Source organism: Sapajus apella, unplaced genomic scaffold (assembly GCF_009761245.1).
Source record: "Sapajus apella isolate SASKATOON/1434 unplaced genomic scaffold, GSC_monkey_1.0 scaffold44, whole genome shotgun sequence".
In the NCBI taxonomy this organism is placed as follows: Eukaryota; Metazoa; Chordata; class Mammalia; order Primates; family Cebidae; genus Sapajus; species Sapajus apella.
The window spans coordinates 2,000,779-2,022,090 of record NW_022436984.1 but is presented as its reverse complement, the minus strand read 5'-3'; the positions used below and the strand labels follow the sequence as shown (position 1 = coordinate 2,022,090).

The 21,312-nt window shown below is 50.2% G+C and overlaps 1 protein-coding gene across 3 annotated transcripts in view; it reads right to left on the bottom strand.

Annotated features, from left to right (window-relative positions):
* Positions 1-10,826: 10,826 nt before the first annotated feature.
* BABAM2 (BRISC and BRCA1 A complex member 2) overlaps positions 10,827-21,312 on the bottom strand; it is a 450,034-nt gene continuing 439,548 nt past the window's right edge. For all 3 annotated transcript variants that reach the window (XM_032239490.1, XM_032239488.1, XM_032239489.1), the window contains one exon: positions 10,827-11,277. Coding sequence is in view for 1 of the 3 variants with exons in the window: in XM_032239489.1 (XP_032095380.1) it covers positions 11,214-11,277 (64 nt within the window). In the remaining 2 variants the exon portion in view is untranslated. The remainder of the gene's footprint in view (positions 11,278-21,312) is intronic.

Here is a 21,312-nt window from a genome sequence, read left to right as displayed (position 1 = left end):
CCCAGGTGCCTTTTCTATAGAAAGTTACAAGTGATTATTGACGGGATAGATTTACAATAGGGAAAATCAAGAAATAATTCAACTGGCCAAAGGATAAGGGAACGGGGTAAGTGAAGTGTGGAGAGAGAGAGATGGGTTCGCCAAAGATGGCGAGATGGTCAACACTTGGGAAACAGAGTTAAGAGAAAAACAAAACAGGATCCACAATTGTTGTCCATTGTTTTTAAGCATGTTAAAAATGAATAGGAAAAAGACTGGAAGGAAACACCTCAGCTGGGATATCATTTCCTGCCTCAGGATAAATAGGTACAAAATATTTGTTGAATGCTGTTAAATACTCACGCACTGAGCGTGGTTCTGTCTGGAGGAGGGAGCCTGAGTGGTTTCTGTTTGCTTCTTTCTTAAGAGGGAAGGCGGGGCGCAGTGGCTCACGCCTGTAATCCCAGCACTTTGGGAGGCCGAGGCGGGTGGATCACCTGAGGTCAGGAGTTCCAGACCAGCCTGGCCAACATGGTGAAACCCTGTCCCTACTAAAAATACAAAAAAATTAGCCAAGTGTGGTGGCAGGCACCTGTAATCCCAGCTAGTTGGGAGGCTGAGGTGGAAGAATTGCTTGAACCTGGGAGGCGGAGGTGGCAGTGAGCCGAGATTGCACCACTGCTCTCTAGCCTGGGCCATAGAGTGAGACTCCATCTCAAAAAAAAGGACAAGCCTCTAGTGTTAGCCGTTTTGCTGGGAGTGGCATGGGCAGGTTGGAAGCCTGCTGCCCGCTGTGACACCTGCCAAGGAGCCCACCTTCCAGGTCACACTCACCTCTGTTGACCTGGGTCCCGGGCAGCAGAGTTTTTGGGCACGACGTGGGCTGGCCCTTATCAGGCACTGAGGGGGCCCTGTTCACCCACTTCAGGCAGCTGGGTCCTCTGGGGCTGAGTGGGAGGGGGAGGTGGCCTGCCGTGGGGGTACCTCCTCCCTGCTCTCCCCTCTGCCCTGCGGGTGGTGCCAGGGCAGGTCCCGGGGGCTGGCTGAGGCCGGGGAGGGCAGGCAGGATGGGCGTCACACCCATTTCCTTTGCAGTTCGTGGTATTTTCACCACCTCCTCAGGGCACCTCCACCAGGCCCCTAACCTGACCTGGCAGCAGCTGGGACTGTTCGTTAGGTGGTGGCAGTGGCAACGTTTTCATGCGGCCGTGATCTTTTACCATCTGCAGAGCCTCCCCTCACCATCTCTGGCTTGTTCTTAGCCCAGCCTGTGAAACAGGCTTGGCATTTTACAGATCAGGAGGCCTAGGTCAGGGAAGCCACCATCAGTGTGGTCAGGAGCGGCCAGCCAGCACTGAGCTCACGCTGATCTCCCCCACCCCACTGCTCCTTGCCTGTCACCTCAGACTTTCTGGATGCAGGGACAAGCTGCGCTGGGCAGGTTCCGGAGGGATCCAAGGTGATGCCCCTGGGGCTGGGGCCTGGGGCCGGCTTAGGGAGGAGAGCTGGGGCTGCTGCTTTCACCGGCCTCCTCAGCCAGGCCAGCCTACCTCCCTGGCTGAAAATGCACTCCCACTCCTCCCTGATTTCTCTTCCCTGTTTGGCTCCTAACAGTGCCTCTGCGCATCTTGTTCATACTCCCTCTCCCTGATGGGAATGGAAACCCTGTGAGGGCAGGGGTTGTGGTGCTGTTTTGACTACTATACTTAGAACTCCAAAGGCCGGGCACGGTGGCTCACACCTGTAATCCCAGCACTTTGGGAGGCCAAGGCGGGCAGATCATGAGGTCAGGAGATCGAGACCAGCCTGGCTAACACGATAAAACCCCGTCTCTACTAAAAATACAAAAAATTAGCCAGGCATGGTGGTGGCATGTACCTATAGTCCCAGATACTGGGGAGGCTGAGACAGGAGAATTGCTTGAACCTGGGAGGCAGAGGTTGGAGTGAGCCGAGATTGTGCCACTGCACTCCAGTCTGGGTGACAGAACAAGACTCCATCTCAAAAAAAAAAAAAAAAAAGAACTCTGCGTCATGGTGGCACAGAGTAGCTGCTCAACATGACTGCCTGCATGAGAACCAGACCTTGTGTGCACCTTGACCCTGTGGTAGGGTTCACCTGAAGCCGAACCACCACAATGAAGCGAAGGGCCGAAGAGGCTAAAATCATGCCCAACTGGCCCCTCCTCCAGGATGACCTCCAAGATTTGCTTCAGCTGAAAGCAAGCAGTGTGAATCTGCAGCTTTATCATGTGGCTTACACCAGCCTCTCCCATCAGTGGCAGGGGTGTGCACTAGCCCCAGCTTCTCAGCCTTTCAGGTGCAGGGGTGGGCTTATCCACACAGTCCCAGTGCCGGGAACAGAGAGATGTCTGTCAAGTGCATAAATGAGATGCAATTCCTGTTGCTCCCAGAAGAGCTCCCACTGCTGACACACAGAAAGGGCTGACAGTGTGTGTGGAAGGGGCAAACGGCTGCCTGCTCAGAGCGGCTTTTCTGTTCTACTTTACGTCAATGCTTTGTCTGTTCTGACCTGTCAGAGCCCAGACTTGCGGGCTCACCTATGTCCTGGTCACACGATGCCCATCTTGGTCAAGGCCTTTCAGCTCCAGGATGACCCAGCACCTCTTCCTGTAGCCTCTGAGGGCCTGGCCGCCCCTCCATGGGTGTGGGACACTCCTCAGAGCCTCTGGACCACAGAAGACAATACCCTCGCCAGCCCTGGAAACCCTGCTTCTGGTTCTGGGCTGCCTGCCAGGGCGACTCGCATGTGAGTGAGTGTGCACTGCTCCAGGGGACAGAGGGGTGCTGGAGAGGGAACGTCTCATCTTTCAGCCGACAGCTGTGGATGGTCACACTGTGTGTTTATCCTGATTCTCCAGATAGCTCGTGAACAGCCCCCAGCCCAGGCGGTGGCCTGCAGCGATGGGGCCACGCCTGGCAGTCAAGACTGGAAAGAAGTCTAATGTTTACTGCATGTTTTCCAGTGAGGCGAACCCCCTGGCTAATCCTGAGTTCTAAATTTGACCGAAGACGTGCCCAGTACGTGGGGGAATTGGTCCGTAGTGCTCACTGGAGCCCTTAGAAGGCAAGTATATGAGTTATTGGTTAAGAGGGGGGACATAAATGATTACTTAATAAATATAACTTGGCCGAGTTACATGGTTATATGGTGGCTCATGCCTGTAATCCCAGCACTTTGGGAGGCTGAGGTGGGAGAATCTCATGAGCCAGGGAGTTTCAGGCCAGTCTGGGTAACGTGGCAAGACCCCCGTCTCTACAAAAATACAAAAATTAGCCAAGCCTGGTGGTGTGCACCTATAGTCCCAGTTACTTGGGAGGTTGAGGTGGGAGGATCGCTTGAGCTCAGGAGGTGGAGGCTGCAGTGAACTGAGATTGCGCCACTGCACTCCAGCCTGGGTGACAGAGTGAGACCTGGTCTCAAAAATAAATAAATAAATTCAAAAAGTAACTTAAGAAGCAAGACCTCTGGAAACAAGGGAACCTAGGAGCTTGACAGAAGTGATGAGGCAGCGGCCCCAGGTCGTGCTGCTCAGCACAGGCTCACTGGGGGGCCCTGGGAGGAGAGGGGTGGGGAGGCGGCAGGCGGACAGCCCGGGCAGGGGCCTGGGAGTTCATAGAGGTGGCCAGCCGGCAGCAAGGCTCACACACACTCCAGGCGGGAGAGGCTCGGGCAGGAGGACTGACTGTAGCATGGGAGAGGAGAAACAAGACTTTCTTCTTTCAGTGAGTGACACTTAAAGACAGAGATAAGGAATGGAAAGGAAGGAGTGAGGAGAGGGACAAGGAGCAACTCGTGTCAAACCCAAAAGGCAACAATAATAAAGACAAGCTTTTCTGAGCACCCACTGAGTGCCAGGCACTGGTGCAGCGTTGCTGTGCTTCTAACTCAGCGCCCTCATCACCGAGTCCTGCCAGTACCACGTGGTGAAGTCCCATTTTGCAGAGGAGGAAACTGAGATCAACAGGCTTGTTCAAGTTCACCCACCCAGGAAGTGGTGGAGCCGCGACTGGACTCAGGCCGCCTGGTCCCAGGGCTCCTGGGGCTCAGCTCAGCCAGCAAGCCCATTAGCCTTGCAAGGGGTTGGTTTTGCTGAGCAGGGCTCCAGGCTGGAGTTAGTTCTGTGAAGGGACCGAGCCCTGGTGGCTGCCAGCTGCTGACTGCTGACTGCTGGCAGTTGGGGTGGGTGAGGCTGAGGGGCCACTGGGCCTGGGTAGCTTGGGCAGGAGCCAGTGAGGAAGGGGAGGTGCCTCAGGGGTCCGCCTGGGTGTCTGTGTGGACAGCGAGGTGGGAGAGGCCGGCAGAGGCAGCAGTCTGGGTTGTGCAATCTGCAGCCCACGCAGGCCGAGAGCCACTGGCGTGGAGTTGGGATGAGTCCTCCTTCTCCCACCTGGTGTGGGCTGGAGTCCCAGGAGCCGGCGCTGGGTGGGATAGCGGGGGATCAGCTCATCTGAAGCCCTGGTTGTGGGTGAGTGCGTGCACACAGGTGTGTGTGCCTGCGCGCGTGCATGGTGAGGGAATGAGCCTTGTGGAGTCTCCACTGGGGCGACCTGGCAGTGTGAGGCTGACCCTGCCCCATACCTCCTGTCCCCGGGCATGTCCCCAGCTGGGCTGTGAAATGAGCCCAAGTCCAGTCCTTCCACACATCTACTTGAACTCATGTCCCTCACTGACCCTTTCCGAGCTGACCCTGGGTAAGCCACCCTGCTATTCTGCAGACGTCGCCTTACTCAAATGAGTTTTGGCCTCTGCAGGATTTGCCCTGACCCATTCCTTGGGCTGCCTCCAGGGGTGGGCTCTCCGAGTTCTCTGAAGGGTCAGAGGATGGAGAAGGCGCCATGTGGGAACCACCTGGAACAGAGCCTGGACTGTCGCGTACAGTGCTTGAGAAGGCAGAGGGCAGCTGTCGCTTTTAACACCTGCCCACCACCCTATTTCCAGATGGCACCCGGCACCCTTCTACCTGCTGCTCTACTGGCACCTGCCCAGACAGCCAGAGGTCGCCGGGAGCTGCAGAGTTCCATTTAGAAGCAAAAGTGAGATCACTGATTTTCTTGCGTGGCTCCTTAGGCGCACACAAAGGGCACATGTCAAAGAGGATCTCTGGAACGAGGAGATGTGTGTGGAGGGACCTGCCCCATGGGACTTTGAAGAAGGGGGAGGTAGCTGTTCTGGAGGAACGTGAGTGCGTGCCACGCCCTCCACACACCATTTGGCTGGCTCATCCCAATGCACCGCGGAGGCAGCTGTCCCAGAGCAGGGAGGCTCGTTCTGGCCGTCCCTGGGTTGCCTGTGGGGCTACTTTTATGGCCATGATGACCCATGACCCCAAGCACAACCTCTTAGACTTGTGAAGTGTGGTTCCTCCAAAGGGATCAGAGAATACTGACGAGTCAATCCAAGAACCTGTAGAAGGAAGATGCAACTTAAGGCTTCTTGGAGTTGGTTGTTTCCTATTCAACCTGGAACCAGCTCACAGACCCTGCTGCCTTTGGTAAGACCTTGGTAATTTTCCTTAGTAATTGTAACAACTATTTTCACCTTGTTTTCCTCAAATATTAGGCTGTTATTTCAACCAAGTGTGTTTTGGACTTTGACCAGAGACTATGGCACAAATTTTGATGTCAGGTTTATTTATTTATTTATTTATTTTTCCTACGGTGGGCTGGCCTGGCTCAGCAACCTGAAAGTAAGTTATTTCTATCTACGTATGTAGCCATATGGATACACCCATCCACATATACAAAGCCTTTTTTAGTTCGTTGCAGGTGACCCCGCAGAATTCCCTGGGCCCTGCTGGCCAGGGTTTAACGCCCATTTTGTGTGGTCTGGCCAGACCCAGCTACTCCAAGCATCTCTCCTCATTGGGAAAATGGCAAAAACTAGTATATGAGTGTCTTATACGGGGCTTTGTATACAGTAGATGCTCAATAAGGCTCTCATTTGGGGAAGCTGGGTAACAGAAGTGGAAAGAAACAGAGGGACCTGGTTCACTTCCTTGTGAAATAAAAAAAGAGGAAGTGGGGGAAGGAAAGAAAGCGGGAAGGGAGAGAAGGTAGGATGGGTGAAGAAGTGAATGATACCAGCTTCCTGTCCTTGGGTAAGTGATTTCACATCTTTGAGGCTCAGTGTTTTTATCTATAAAAGGAAGACAATAAGACCTACCTCATTTAGCTGTTCCGAGGATCACACAAGATGATGGGTGCGCCCCGCGCCCGATTTCTACTTAGTCCCTGACGTGGACTCTGCTGGCCCTGCACCAAAGCACCGTAGGTGCATTAAAAAAGGCAAAGGTTGTATTTTCGTTTTTTAGAGCACTGATGAATTAGCTGTGATGCTATTAATAGAATTAGATGGCCTATTACCATTAGATAATGTTCTTAATATTCACATTAAGAACTGTGGGACAGGCTGGTCCCCATGACCTGGGGCAGGCTCAGGGCTACTTTTATTTATAGGCCTGAGCATGGGGCAACCAAATGCAGTCCTCCCTCCGGCAAGTTAGCCGTGACTCCGAGAGTGTGGAGCTGTCAGGAACTGAAACCCAGTCAGAGGCAAAAGTGAACCAGGCTGCTCCGATTTCCCTGCCTGTGGGAAAGCAGGGGCCAGGGGGAATAAACAGGTCACTGGGTTGGTTCTTCTCCAGCACTGCTCAGAGCCTGAAGTCCTGCCGAGAGTTTAAGCAAGACCAGCGTGGGGGGTGGGGAACCCCCACAAACACATCGCATCTCTTATCCGTTAAAATTCAAGATGACTCATCATTTTGTCTTCCTGGTAATCCAGACAGGGTCACTTTTCCAAAGGCCACATTCATTGGCAAGACCTTTTAACAGGGGCATTCTGACTTTTTAGAAAAAGGCCAAAGTCAACATCAGAAAATCTTTCTTCTGGTCTGCAGTAATAATAGCCACTGTTTGTCAAATGTTACCGCGTGCCAAGCACTGCACAGGGTGCTTCGTGTACTTTTCTTATTTAATTCTCACAACCCCAGGAGGCAGATATTTATTCCCATTTTACAGATGAGGATAACAAAACTCAGATTAAGTCAAGACAGACACTGGAGCCGGTTCACCCCAGTAGAGGCTCCCATGATGACCCTCCCTTCTCCTCCCAACTCTGTGTCCAGTGATCTCACGTTGGTGGCTTAAAGTCCTCATGGCGGGAGTATTTACATCATATAAATTGGGAAATCATACAAATCAAGGTCCTCCTTTTCGCTTCCTCTCTCATCCTCACCTCATACTCTTTCTAGCTCATGTCTCCAGAAGAAAATGACCTTATTAAGAGCACCATTTGAGGCCAGGCATGGTGGCTCCCACCTGTAATCCCAGCATTTTGGGAGGTCAAGGTGAGCGGATCACCCAAGGTCAAGAGTTCACGACTGGCCTGGCCAGCATGGTGAAACCTCATCTCTACTAAAAATACCAAAATTAGCCAGGTGTGATGGATTACAGTGGTGGATTACAGCCATGCACCTGTAACCCCAGCTACTAGGGAGGCTGAGGCAGGAGAATCGCTTGAACCTGGGAGGCAGAGGTTGCAGTGAGCTGAGATCATGCCACTACACTCCAGCCTGGGTGACAAAGCCGGACTCTGTCTAAGAAATAAATAAAATAAAAAAAAGCATCATTTGGCTGTAGGTGAGAGGTCCCCGGGACGCCTGGTTGCTGGGAGAAGCTGAGCACTGGCTGACCAGAGTCCCTTGCCCCTCCTTCCCAGGGCCTCACAGATGCCTGATCATATCCAAGTATTACTGGTAAACACATCTGAGTCCTTTTCCTCATTGGTGCTAAGCAAGAGAGATTCAACTTAAATTATAAGGGGTGAGTAAGCTGGAGACAGGATTTACTGGGTAGTAATAATGTGCTCTCACATATGGTACTTCTCATCTTCAAAGCGTTTTATAGCCATTTACTAATTAGTCCTGGGCTGTGCTCTGTGTGCAGGTACAATGCTCGATGACGGGCTGAACCGGCAAGAAGTATTTAAAAATATACAGGTGAACCTCACTCAGGTACAGGCGCCTCTGGCTTCTGTTGCTGTTGGAGAGGTAAAGATAAAATCTCACTTACCCTGGTGTTCGGGTCCCTGGTCTGGAAACATACAGTGGTGATTTACCGAGTACCAGCTCAGCCGGGTGACCCCCACCCAGGCAGGCTGAAGGTATTGAGGGGCCAACACCCAGATGGCACAACAGAGTGGATCTATCCTGGGGACCAATAGCCTGAGAGCCTGCGGGGCTGACAGCTCTCCAGACTGAAGGCCCCGAGCAGAGATTTATCCACATATTTATTTGCTCTTTGACAGGTGATTCTTATTAACACACAGGTGTTCTACACAGACACATAACTCAGGAATGTACCAGGTAGGCAGCTGTTACCCACCTACCACTAATTACAAACTTAAAGTAACTCTCAAAGGGAGCTGTGGGGGAGGGCAAACTTAATGTTTCTCAGCAGTGACTGTCACCTTGTGCTGCGTCCCCTATAAGAAAACCAGCCCAAATCCTCCCCTATGGCAAGAAAGCTGAAAGTCTTTTAAAAATATTCATAAACCTCCATCCTCGCAAACCTATGTAATGCCCATCGTCCTTCACTGGGAAAGGAAAAATATGAGCTTCAGTGTGTTCACGAGAGTGTGGACACACATGAGGACTGGTGTTGGAGGGGAGCCAGGAGCCTGGGTTGGGTCTTGGCTCCCGCCCTGACCAGCTGGTGATCGTGGGTAACTCGCCTAACCTCTCTGATCTTCTTTCTTCATCTGTGGAACAAAAGCAACCCTATTCAGTTGCTCACAGTCCAGGTCTACTGTAAAGGTGTGCGGAGCTAATGTGTGTGGCAAAAGTTCTGACTTAGATTGCGTGTCCTTTGCTGATGGGCAGGGTCTTATTGGTTATCTGGGTGTGTGGGCCCCTAGGGGCAGGAGCATGACATTCCCAGACCACACTGCCCACTACTGGCTGCTGTCACAGCTGAATGCTCATTTGAAATGCTGAGGCAACATCCAGTCCGAGGGATCTCACCCCATCCCACAGTGCCAACCACCAACTGCTAGAACTGGAACCAGAAAGAGTTGACTGGCCCAGGTTTGCTTCAGACCCAGTTGCAGCTCAGAAGCAAGCCCAGGCTAAGCTAATTCTTGGTGCTGTGCACAGCAGAGCCCAATCTATAACCCTCCATCCGGGGAGGGTGACCCCAGCAATCTTAAGTAACCATGCCCTGGAGCCTCAAGGAGGTTGGAGGGGACATAAGGCATGGCACACAGCTGCCCTGAGTAGAGGAGTGCCTTCTTGTGGGCACTGAGAGGTCAGGGTCGGAAGCAATGCCAAAGTGGTCAGCTGGCTTTAGTGGGTCACGATCACTTGCCCAGTAGAATTGCTGGCGGAGTTTTATCAAAATCTAGAAGGCTCAGCTCCAGCTAGTGAGATTCCGAGTCAACAGGCCTGCAGTGGGGACCAAAGCAGTCGTTCCCAAAAACAGCTCCCTGGGAGATCTGATGAGCTGAGTCCACAGTCCAGTCCAGCCCCTCCTAGTATTCATATTATGGAGGGGGACAGACTTACTCAAGGTCACATAGCCAGTTATGGCAGGGCTGGGACATCGACACAGGACACTGCACTGTTCTTTATCCTGGGAATTCCCAAAATTTCAGTGTAGGGGGCACAGTACCCACACGGTAAAAAAACCCAGAGCTGAGCAGCCCTCCAGCTGACAGGCAAGACGGGAGGTCTGTTCCACTCCACCTCCAGCCTCCCGAGAACGTTCCTGGGTGCCAGACAGCAGGAAGGAGAGGCATGCCTTCTCCTCACCGGTCCTCACAAGGACTCGAGTTGTTCCCTTTTTGGCTTACCTGGTGAAAATGGGCTCAACAGCTGCAAAGGGAACAGGTGAGAGGCCCTGTGAAATCACGTGTGTGTCCTGCAGAAGGGGCCAGTGGCTTCGCCTCGGAATGGGAAGGCCAGCGGGTGTCAGGCGAGCACCCAGGCCAGCTCCTGCTGCTCCCACCTCTGTGGGTGGTGCGTGGGCCCTGCTTCCCTGTGCTGAAGGCCATCAGGACGGGACCATGCTAAACCAAACTGTAAACCTGGCGATGGGTCAAGTTGACTGCAGCCATCTTGTATCACAGCTAAAGGAGTGTGTGATGGCACAAGGAGGCCTGGTTCCAGGTTCCCAGATTTGCTCCTAATCTGCTGTTTCTAATTTGTATGTTTCCTTAACTCCTGGGCCTTAGTTCTGTCTTCTGCACACTGAAGAGAGTAAAAGGATAGAAACAAGATGACTTCGAAGGTCCTTCTGGCTGTGATGATCAGTAAGTCTAGGGAGGATGGCGCCTGCTCAGGGTATCTTCCCCAGCTCTGCTCCTGGCTGGCTGCACAGCTGCCAGGCCCCGAGCCCGGAAGGCAGACACATTCCTGTGATAACCCATGACACCCAGGCTTTGTCTTTCATGTATAATTCACACTGTGTGGCACAGGCCCAAAGAGCTCTCCCATCAGCCTAGCGAGAGGGTATGCAGAGGGGAGAGCGGGAAGGACAGGGCTGCTGGTGCGCTGACCAAACTTTAATGACTGCCTACTGTGTGGGGCTGGCCTGGGCACCGGGTGCCCACACAGGGGACCAGAGGGGTACGGATGGCAGGGGGTGGGGGTGGATGTACTAGAACCCATTTGTTACTGAGCACCCGCCTTACGTCAGGCTGGATGAGTGGCTGAAACCCTGCAGGTTGATCAGATTGACTCAGGTAACTCCTTCTCCCATGGAAGACTGCCCTAAATAGGAAACGCTGGGGTATGAAACACACACATACACGTGCAGAGGAGACACTAGTTTCAGAGGAAAAAGAGCGAGGGGCGTTTAATCTTAAAACTTAAGAGATCTCAGAGACAAAGGCTTTGGAAGAAAGGCGTGGGCATTTCTGATGCTTTACTTTCCATGGAAAATTACTGCACCATAATTTGTGAGTTTATTTCTTCCAACTAAGAAACAGAGGCAAGAAAGAGGGAGTACCCCCAAGTGAAGGGCTCTAGGATTCAGGGACCACCAGCCAGCTCAAGTTGGATTTCAGCAGTTGGGGCTGCCTGGGGCGTGCGAAGCTGCTGTGTGAGCAAAACGCTGCCGTGAAGACATTCCAGGCGGCTTCCAGGAAGCGGCTGTATGTGCTGACACGCATGTGGACAGGCAGTCTGGCTGGCCACCTCTCAAGACTGGTGTTTCCTAGAGCTTTCCATTGGCAAACGCTGCCTCCTGGAACTGAGGGACAAAGGTTTTGAAATAAGCCCTGGTGGGAAAGAAGGGGAGAAAAAAAAAAACTGTGGTTAGCACAAAAACTTGAAAAAAAGTGCAACTCGGAGCTTTCAAGCTAACTCAGAACAGTTGTTATTTATTGTTCATGCATCTTGGGTTGGATGTGCCTTCTCTGCTGAGGCAAAGCGCTCCAGGTTTTTCCGAGGAGTGCATGCAGTTCACTACTGTGATATCTCTCAGGAATGTTCAAAGGGCCTGTACGTATGCCCTTCTGGATGCCAATTCCTAGGAGACATCAGCACTCAGGTCCTGCTTGCTGCCTTTTTTTCAGGACAAAGACCAGGGCTTGGTCTAAGCCACAAGACAGTGTGTGGGATTCCACCACATGGCCACTTAGCGATCTGAAGTATCAGGAAGGTTGCATTTTTCACTCAGTTGGACCTTTGACTTCATAAAGACAAGGGGGTCTAATAAATTTTTTAAAAATTGTATTTTTTTTAGAGACAGGGTCTCACTCTGTGAGCCAGGCTGGAGTTCAGTGGCCCAACCATAGCTCATTGTAACTTCCACCTCCTGGACTCAAATGATCCTCCCGCCTCAGCCACCCAAGTAGTTAGGACTCCAGGCGTGTGCTACCATGTCAGCAGTTCTTTTCATTTTTTTGTAGAGACAGGGACTTGCTACATTATCCAGGCTGGTCTCAAACTCCTGGCCTCAAGGGATCCTCCTGCCTTAGCCTCCCAAAGTGCTGGGATTACAGGCCTGAGCCACCACACCCAGCCCTAATAATTTCTAAATGACTCATGGTCTCCATTTATTTCCAAATACATATGCAGCCTGGTCTATTGGAAAGAAAGCCCCAGGTTGGGTGTTAGGAGAACCTTCCCCAGTTTGTGGAATCAGGGTGGCAGGACCCGAGGCAGCTCATTTGGCCTTTCCAGCATCCAGCTTTCTAATCTGTGGAAGCAGGGCCACGGTCGCCCACAGATGTGCACCGCTGAGCCCACACTGTGTCAGGCACTGTACAAGGAGTCGGGATGGTGGGTGACCCATGACCCACCAGCTGGGAGTGTGCAGTGTGGAGGAGACGGACACACAGGTAACCCCATGTCAGGGCGCCAGTGGCGGTCCTGCGGGCCGCAGTCTGCGAAGCAGGGAAGGGGCAGTAGAGGGGCATTTCCAGCAGCACTTGCTGTCAGCTGAGAACTAAAAGCCCTGCTGTGGGGCGAGGGAGAAAAGTGAGGGGAGGAGAAGGGAGGGGCTACAGAGGAAGGAGGTGGGCACCTGTGCTCCTGGTCACCAGGGTTGCCTTCTAGCCCTGCCCCACCGACACCCACATAATCATAGTCACACCTTACGTGTCCAGGAATCTCACCTCAGAGCAGTGGCAAGAACCAGACAGGGCCACCAAGACCTGTCACCTTCAGCACCGCAAAGGCCTCATTGCCTCACCCACTGGGAGCCTCCCACAGTCCATTTTATTTAGGATGTGGTCCTCCTGTGCCCGGCTCTACCGGCTTCCAGGAGATCAGAAGCAGCAAATCCGGAGTGGACTGGAGCTAACCCAAGGCTGGGAGGCAGATTCACCGCAGCAGGGAGATGAGAACAGAAAACTGCTCAGGAATCACACGCACTCAACCCAGGATCCTGTGCTGTAGGGCAAGCCCCACGCAATCCAACAGGCCCTGGAGTCATCTCTGGGGCAGAGCAAATGCAGCGGCTGGTGCCACCGGCTGCCCCCTCCCTCTAGGTCAGGGGCAGCCCTCTTTCCAATCTGGCCTCAGAATGTTCCGGCTCTTTCTCAGTGCTGGACTCCGCCACGGCCTCTGCAGGCCTGAAATGTCAGCTCCTCTCTCTTCCCCTGTAACTTCTGTGACATGACACACCACGGCTGCCCCTCCTCCACACTCCCACGTGCCATCTTCCTGGCTCACACAGAGCTGGTGGGAACTCCGGGCCTGAACACTCCCCACTCTGCGTCTGCAGCCCTCCCTTCCCCCTCAAGCTTCCAGTCCCACACTTCCAATCACCTGTGGGACATCCGACCTGTCACTCTGTAAGGCAAGCCAGTGTTCTAAATGGATGTTTTCATCACTTTTATGTATCTGAAAATGCTCTGACCCATTTGGTTTTCTGTAACAGAACCTTCAGTTTCCTTCGGAACCAGTTTCCATTCTTCCTGAACCCCTATGGGGAATTCATCCTCAAGGTTCCCACCCCTAAGTCCCGCCATCCTTAGTGACTCCCAGAGCTCCTGTCTTACCTTTTGATGGCACTGCTGCAGAAGCCTCTTTCTCCCCCAGACATGAGGCCTCTTTTGCCTTTGTTTGCAGCTACACTGATTCTCTTACAGTGTGAGTCTCTGTCCCTTTCCTGACCGAGACCTTAACGTTCTCCAAACTCTCAGGCTGGCACTCAATGACTCTCATCAGTATCTGGCTCCAAGTCATTAAGAAGAAAATCTATTCCGTTCCTCTATCACAGTTTTTGAGATCATGCAATTCTTTGAGAAGCTAAGAAAGCTAAGGATCCTCTCCCCAGAGAAACTGCAGATAAGAGCCCCTGCCACCACTGCAACCTGGGGATGTCACAGACGCCCCAAGCCAGCCACAGTCCAGGATATGAGCCCTGGATCGACGACCTCTCCCTTCTTTCCATTTGACTACTTGCTGTTCCTCACACATGCCATTTGCCAGTCTGGGGTTATTCATGCTCAGTACAAATACCCTTGCTTCCATCATCTTCCCTAGTCACCAGAAGGTCCTCTCCCTGCACGCTGTCCATGCTTCTTCAGGGGCACTTGTCCCATGTGCACATGTCTTATCTGCCAGCCCCTGGAAAGAGGGAGCACATCCTGCTTCCAGTGACCACCAGGCCTGGCTCAGCGTAGAAAGCACTCAGTGATGGGCTGTGGCTTTAGTGAATGTCACTAATCATGACCACCAGTTTGCAAGAAGCAATTACAGCATGTCCATTACAGGCTGTTTAAGAAGGCGGGTGAGGCTGGGCACTGTAGTTCACACCTGTAATCCCAGAACTTTGGGAGGCCAAGGGGGAGTAGATCACCTGAGGTCAGGAGTTCAAGACCAGCCTGGCTAACGTGGCAAAACCCTGTCTCTACTAAAAATACAAAACGTAGCCGGGTGTAGTGGTGGACGCCTGTAGTCCCAGCTACTCGGGAGGCTGAGGCAGGAGAATCGCTTGAAATCGGAGGTGGAGGTTGCAGTGAGCCGAGATTGTGCCTGCACCACTACACTCTAGCCTGTCTCAAAGAAAAGAAATAAAAAAGGTGAGAGAGAAAGCAACCTCAGAAAGACAAAAGGTATAATATTTAGGTACTAAGGAAGAAACTTGAGTCCATTCTCAAATTTCAAACTTTGCCAACAGTTAGTAAGGAAGATAAAGCGCCCTCCTCCATCCACTCGTGATCAACACAGCCCTGGGCCAGCCAAACTGTCACCTTCTCTGACACTCAGGACCTCAAAGCCCTTGCCCATTAACAGCACCATGCTACCATCACCCTTAATGCAAAAGGGGAGCTATGACATGGCTAGGCGAGGCCAGGCAGGGCAGGAGAGGCCCTGGGCTGTGTGCCCCCTATGAAGAGTGGGGTTGATAAGGCCACCAGATGCCACACTCACACAGGACAATGTGTGGGAAGAGACAGTCAGCTGTTGGCGCCATTCAGACATGAGAGCCACTTACTCCTTCCACGTTTCACCTGCCATTTTCCCCGCAACATGGAAGTGCGGCTGGAGAGAGCCTTGAGGCCCCACTTCTCCAGGGGGTCTGAGACCAACAGGCTGCCACGGACTCTGTGGCCTGATGCGCAGTGTGAAGTCTGGCCCATCCCAGTACCACTTTCAGGGAGGGCCAAATGTGTCCCGAGTTAGAGGTGGTCGCCTTACCTGACCTACAGCTACGAACATCAAGGGGAGAGGGTGCAGCTGAGCTGTACCATAGTCCCTACGGGTGCCTGACGAGTGGATGGTGCTAGGGCTGCTGCTGCCCTGGGCGCGGACCTGCGCTGGGCAGGGGTCGAGTCTGGGGAGCGCTCCACCTACCTCCCCAGGCCCAGAGTCACACTGGGTCCCGAAGCAAGCCTCATCAGCTCAGTTTGTCCTTAGAAACTTCCAGGGGAAGGGGCTACACATTGCAAGCTCCTTACACAAAAAGGCCTTGGCAAGAGGGAGCATGTTTTAAAGGCAAGCTTTTTTCTTTTCAGAAAGTTCTAAAGTTTCCTGTTCTGTCCTGGGCTTTCCCTGCCAGAGCCAACTGCGTGCTGCCAAGGGGAAGCGTGGCGAGGGCTATTTAAAGGCATGATGCTACCAGCTGTTTTCAGTGAGTACTTCTCAACTTGGATCCTCATTAAGTCAGTCAAGGGAGGGGGAAGAGGAGGAACGGGAAAATGACAACTGGCTCCCACCCATTTATAGATTTTTAAAAACACTGTTTTCATTTATTTCACTTTTTATCAGAGAAAATGGAGAGCTGCCCAGAGTACAGATTGCAAATGGCATGAGGTATCTGTCATCTTTGAAAAACCTTTGACCCAGAGACAAAGTACGTAGTAAGCTTTAGAAGTGTAAGCGTGTTCTAGGGGACCGTGAGGTCTCCTCACCTCCCCATTAACTGGCCAAGTGGGCCCCACAGGAGAGGACCCTGAGCACGTCAAGCTCCTCACTGAATGCACACTGGAAGGGAATTTATTTTTAGATGGAATTACAGCTCAATATGCCTTAGGACAAAATGAGGTTCGGACCCTCTTCACTGATGATCTCCGTCTCATTGCTCAGGGTTTCCTAAAATTACAGCTCAGTCCAACCCAGGGGTCTCAGGAGAAGAAAATGTTAAGGACTGGGTAGGTTTTCCATGAATTCAGGGCAGGAGTACGGCTGGCCCAGGCTTCAGCTCACAGGCACAGCATGGTGGAGAGAACAGAACCAGGAGTCAGGGGGTCTACTTTTGTGGGCCTTGGGCCCAGGGTAAATCTCTTCTGGGCTTCAGCTCTCTCACCTTGCTGTCCCTCAGGGTTCTAAGGCTGGTGGGCTGTGAGGTGAGGGTAGCCTGTGTGGGGCGGGCTCTGGGGCCAGGCGGACTGGTCATGAAGCCTGGCTATGCTCCTAACTCGATCATGACGGTGAGTGAATGCAGCTTTAGTTTCTTCAACTAAAAGGTGTCAATAATTGTGCCTGCCTTAAAGGATTCTTGTGAGGATTGAATGAGATGATCTGAGGAAGCACTTGGCATGGTACCTGGCATAAGAGATGATCAGTAGACGTCAACTATTACCATGGGTACCAAGCTGGGGCCAAGGGGAAGAGGCTCTGAGTCTGTGGAAATAGCCAGAAGAATGTGTGTGTGCAGAAGAGGGAAACCTGTGAGTGGTCTAGGGTCCTGGCCCTCAGTTCAGCCTTTCCCGAGGCTCCTGGGATCAGGCCCTCCCTTTGCGCTGATCACACTGAGTGGGCAGTCGCAGGCAGAGATGGCCAATCTCAAGGCTGGATGCTCAGCCAAAGTCATGGGACACTGTGTGTCTTCTGTAATCCTGTCTAGAGCTGCTCGTGGCATCCTTGTGGCATCAAAGGACAAACTCTGCAGCTAGAGGTACCTCCAGCCCTTGCCTGTCTTCTGCCCCCGAAACCTGCCGGGTGTACTCCTGTGTGTAGTATGCAGTTTTGGTCGGGGCTTGATCAGGGATGAGGCTGCAGCTCTTCCTAGAGGGGTATTTAGGAATCACATGGCTCCGGCTGCCATGAGCAGGGTGTTGGTTGGCCTGGTCCTCAAACAGCTCTCCTGTCCAGGTCAACATGCATTGTAAAGAGAGGCAGTGCACTAGGAGGTAGAGGACTCACAGCTCTTGCCGGGGCCCTGGCTCACTGGGTCATCCAGAACTGGGGCTCCGTTTCCTCATCTGTAACAGGAAGATTTCTACTTAATGATCTATGACCACCCAGCTATGGTCTGAGATATCATCCATGTGACCTTGAGCAAGCCACTTAACCTTTTTGTGTCTTGATTCTAAATTCAGACACTAGCACCTCTTTTTTCTTTTCTTTTTTCAGAAATTTAAGTTCCAGGATACGTGTCCAGGACGTGTAGGTTTGTTACATAATGAAAGTGTGCCACGGCAGTTTGCTGCACCTCTCAACTCATCACCTAGGTATTAAGCCCTGCATGCATTAGCTATTTATCCTGATGCTCTCTCTCCTCCCACCCCCCACCCACTGACAGGTCCCAGTGTGTGTTGTTCCCTTCTGCGTCCATGTGTTCTCATTGTTCAGCTCCCACTTATAAGTGAGAACATGTGTTTGGTTTTCTGTTCCTGTGCTAGTTTGCTGAGAATAATGGCTTCTAGCTCCATCCATGTCCCTGCAAAGGACACGATATCATTCCTTTTTGTGGCTGCATAGTATTCCATGGTGTGTATGTACCACATTTTCTTTATCCAGTCTATTATTGATGGGCTGGATTGATTCCATGTCTTTGCTATTGTGAATAGTGCTGCAATGAACACATGCATGCATATATCTTTATAATAGAATGACTTATATTCCTTTGTGTATATACTCAGTAACGGGATTGCTGAGTCAAATGACAATTCTGATTCTAGGTCTTTGAGGAATGGCTACACTGTCTTCCACAATGGCCGAACTAATTTACACTCCCACCAACAGTGTAAAAGTCTTCCTATTTCTCCACAGCCTTGCCAGCATCTGTTGTTTCTTCACTTTTTAATAACTGCCATTCTGACTGGCATAAGATGGTATCTCATTGCGGTTTTGATTTGCATTTGTCTAATGATCAGTGATGTTGAGATTTTTTTCATATGTTTCTTGGCCGCATAAATGTCTTCTTTTGAGAAGTGTCTGTTCCTGTCCTTTGCCCACTTTTTAATGAAGTTTTTTTTCTATAAATTGGTTTAAGTTCCCTGTAGATTTGGATATTAGACCTTTGACAGATGGATACATTGCAAAAATTTTCTCCCATTCTGTAGGTTGTCTGTTCATTCTGAAGATAGTTTATTTTTCTGTGCAGAGCTCTTTAATTAGATCCCATTTGTCAATTTTTGGTTTTGTTGCAATTGCTTTTGATGTTTTTGTCATGAAATCTTTGTCTGTGCCTATTTCCTGAATGGTATTGCCTAGATTTTCTTCTAAGGTATTTATAGTTTTGAGTTTTATATTTAAGTCTTTAATCCATCTTGAGTTAATTTTTGTATAAGGTATAAGGAAGGGGTCTGGTTTCAGTTTTCTGTATATGGCTAGCCAGTTTTCCCAGCACCATTTATTAAATAGGGAATCCTTTCCCCATTGCTTGTTTTTGTCAGATTTGTCGAAAATCAGATGGTTGTAGAAGTGTGTTCGTATTTCTGAGATCTCTATTCCGTTCCACTGGTTTATGTGTCTGTTTTTGTGCCAGTACCATGCTGTTTTGGTTACTGCGGTATAGTTTGAAGTCGGGTAGCATGATGCCTCCAACTTTGTTATTTTTGCTTAGGATTGTCTTGGCTATATGGGCTCTTTTTAGTTTCATATGAATTTTAATGTAGTCTTTTTAAAATTCTGTGAAGAGTGTCAATGGTAGTTTAATGGGAAACGCATTGAATCTATAAATTGCTTTGGGCAGTATGGCCATTTTAATTATATTGATTCTTCCTATCCGTGAGCATGGAATGTTTCTCCATTTGTTTGTATCGTCTCTGACTTTCTTGAGCAGTGCTTTGTAGTACTCCTTGAAGAGGTCCTTTACTTCCCTCACTAGCTGTATTCATAGGTATTTTATTCTCTTTGTAGTAACTGTGAATGGGAGTTCATTCATGATCTGGCTCTCTGCTTGTCTATTGTTGGTGTATAAGAATGCTTATGATTTTTGCATATTGATTTTGTATCCTGAGACTTTGCTGAAGTTGCTTATCAGTTTACGAAGCTTTTGGGCTGAGACAACGGGGTTTTCTAGATATAGGATCATGTCATCTGCAAACAGAGCCCGTTTGACTTCCTCTCTTCCTATTTGAATATACTTTATTTCTTTCTCTTGCCTGATTGCCCCGGCTAGAACTTCCAATACTATGTTGAGCAGGAGTGGTGAGAGAGGACATCCTTGTCTTGTGCTGGTTTTCAAGGGGAAGGCTTCCAGCTTTTGTCTGTTCAGTATAATGTTATTTTGAGGTATGTTCCATCAATATCTAGTTTATTAAGAGTTTTTAACATGAAGGATGTTGAATTTTATCAAAGGCCTTTTCTGCATCTATTGAGATAATCATGTGGTTTTTGTCTTTAGTTCTGTTTATGTGAAGAATTATGTTTATTGATTTGGGTATGTTGAACAGCCTTGCATCCCAGGGATAAAGCTGACCTGATTGTGGTGAATAAGCTTTTTGATGTGCTGCTGGATTCAGTCTGCCAGTATTTTATTGGGGATTTTTGCATCGATGTTCATCAGGGGATATTGGCCTGAAATTTTCTCTTTTTTTTTGTTGTATCTCTGCCAGGTTTTGGTATCAGGATGATGCTGGCCTCATACAATGAGTTAGGGAGAAGTCCCTCCTTTTCAATTGTTTGGAATAGTTTCAGAGGAAATGGTACCAGCTCCTCTTTGTACCTCTGGTAAAATTCAGCTCTAAATCCATCTGGTCCTGGGCTTTTTTTGGTTGGTAGGCTATTTATTACTGCCTCAATTTCAGAACTTGTTATTGGTCTATTCAGGGATTTAACTTCTTCCTGGTTCAGTCTTGAAAGGGTTTATGTGTCTAGGAATTTATCCATTTCATCTAGATTTTCTAGCTTATTTGCATAGAGGTATTTACAGTATTCTCTGGTGGTTGTTTGTATTTCTGTGGGGTCAGTGGTGATAGCCCCTTTATCATTTTTTGTTGACTAGCACCTCTTTTCAAGGAGGTTGTAAGGAGAATGGAAATGTGTATCAAGTACCAAGCCCAGGGCCCAGCACATGGCAAGTTTCAGTAGGAGGTGGTAATGCTGTAAAGGTGGTGGGAGTAGTTGGGTTATTATTGGATAGTTTTTATCTGGATAGTTTTATACAAATGGGGCCGGGTTAGTGAACGCTTCAGAGCCCTGAGCAGAAGGTGCCATAGACAGTTTTGGGGAGGACAGGAAGGCCTGTTCCTCTCGGCCACCCCTCTGCCCTCTGCCCTCTGCTTCAGGTAGCTGGGAGCTCATGATAAGTTATCAGGGCTAATGCCTGGAAAATGACTTCATGGTTGGGTTCTCTAGAGAAGGGGATCTTGGGAGACTGAAGAAAGTTAAGACAGCGAGCCATCAGGGAAACGCTCAGAGGCCTTGGGGTTGAGGCCAGTAGGAACCTTTGTTCAACGAAGTCTCATCAAAAGAGCTTTTTTCCTACTGGAATTATAGTGCTTTATTGATTCAATAGATCTTTTGAAAAGAATAAAAATCCATAAAATCTGACAAACTGAATCAATATAGCTTTAAATAAATGAAAACAAAAACAGAATATACAACCCAAAGAGGCTGGGGACTCTGGCGACAGGCAGAGAGCGTCTAAGGCAGTTCAGCTTTGAAAGGTGGTGCTTACAAAACTACTGGGTGTGGCAGCAGTCATGCTCCCTATTTTGCAGGCGAGAAAACAGAAGTTTAGTTAAGATACCTGCCAATGTCACTCCAACCCCAGTGCCACTAGAGCCCGACCGTGTGGACGAAACCCCGTGGACTTGCTGCTGTTAGCCTCCTTTACTTGGAACTGTTTCTTTTTTTTTTTTTTTGCTAAAGCCTAACAGTTGCCTTCTTCCAAAACAGGGCTTGAATTCTGGAATTCAAAAATGCTTTTCTTTGGGTAATTGTAAGATGAGCCTTATGATGTTTGCTAGAGTCAGGCCAATGTGGTGGTGGGGTGGGGTGTGGTAGGAGAAGTGGTTCAGGGACACAGCCCTCACTGTCAGGAAATCAAGGGCATAAATCAAGTCAGAGGTCATTTTTGCAAATAGAGGCAAGTTCCAACATCTAAGGCTCATTGCTTTTTCCAGTTTTCTTCTGCAGCTGTGACTTCAACTGGCACATGTTTTTAATCAGTCATATGAAAACCGATT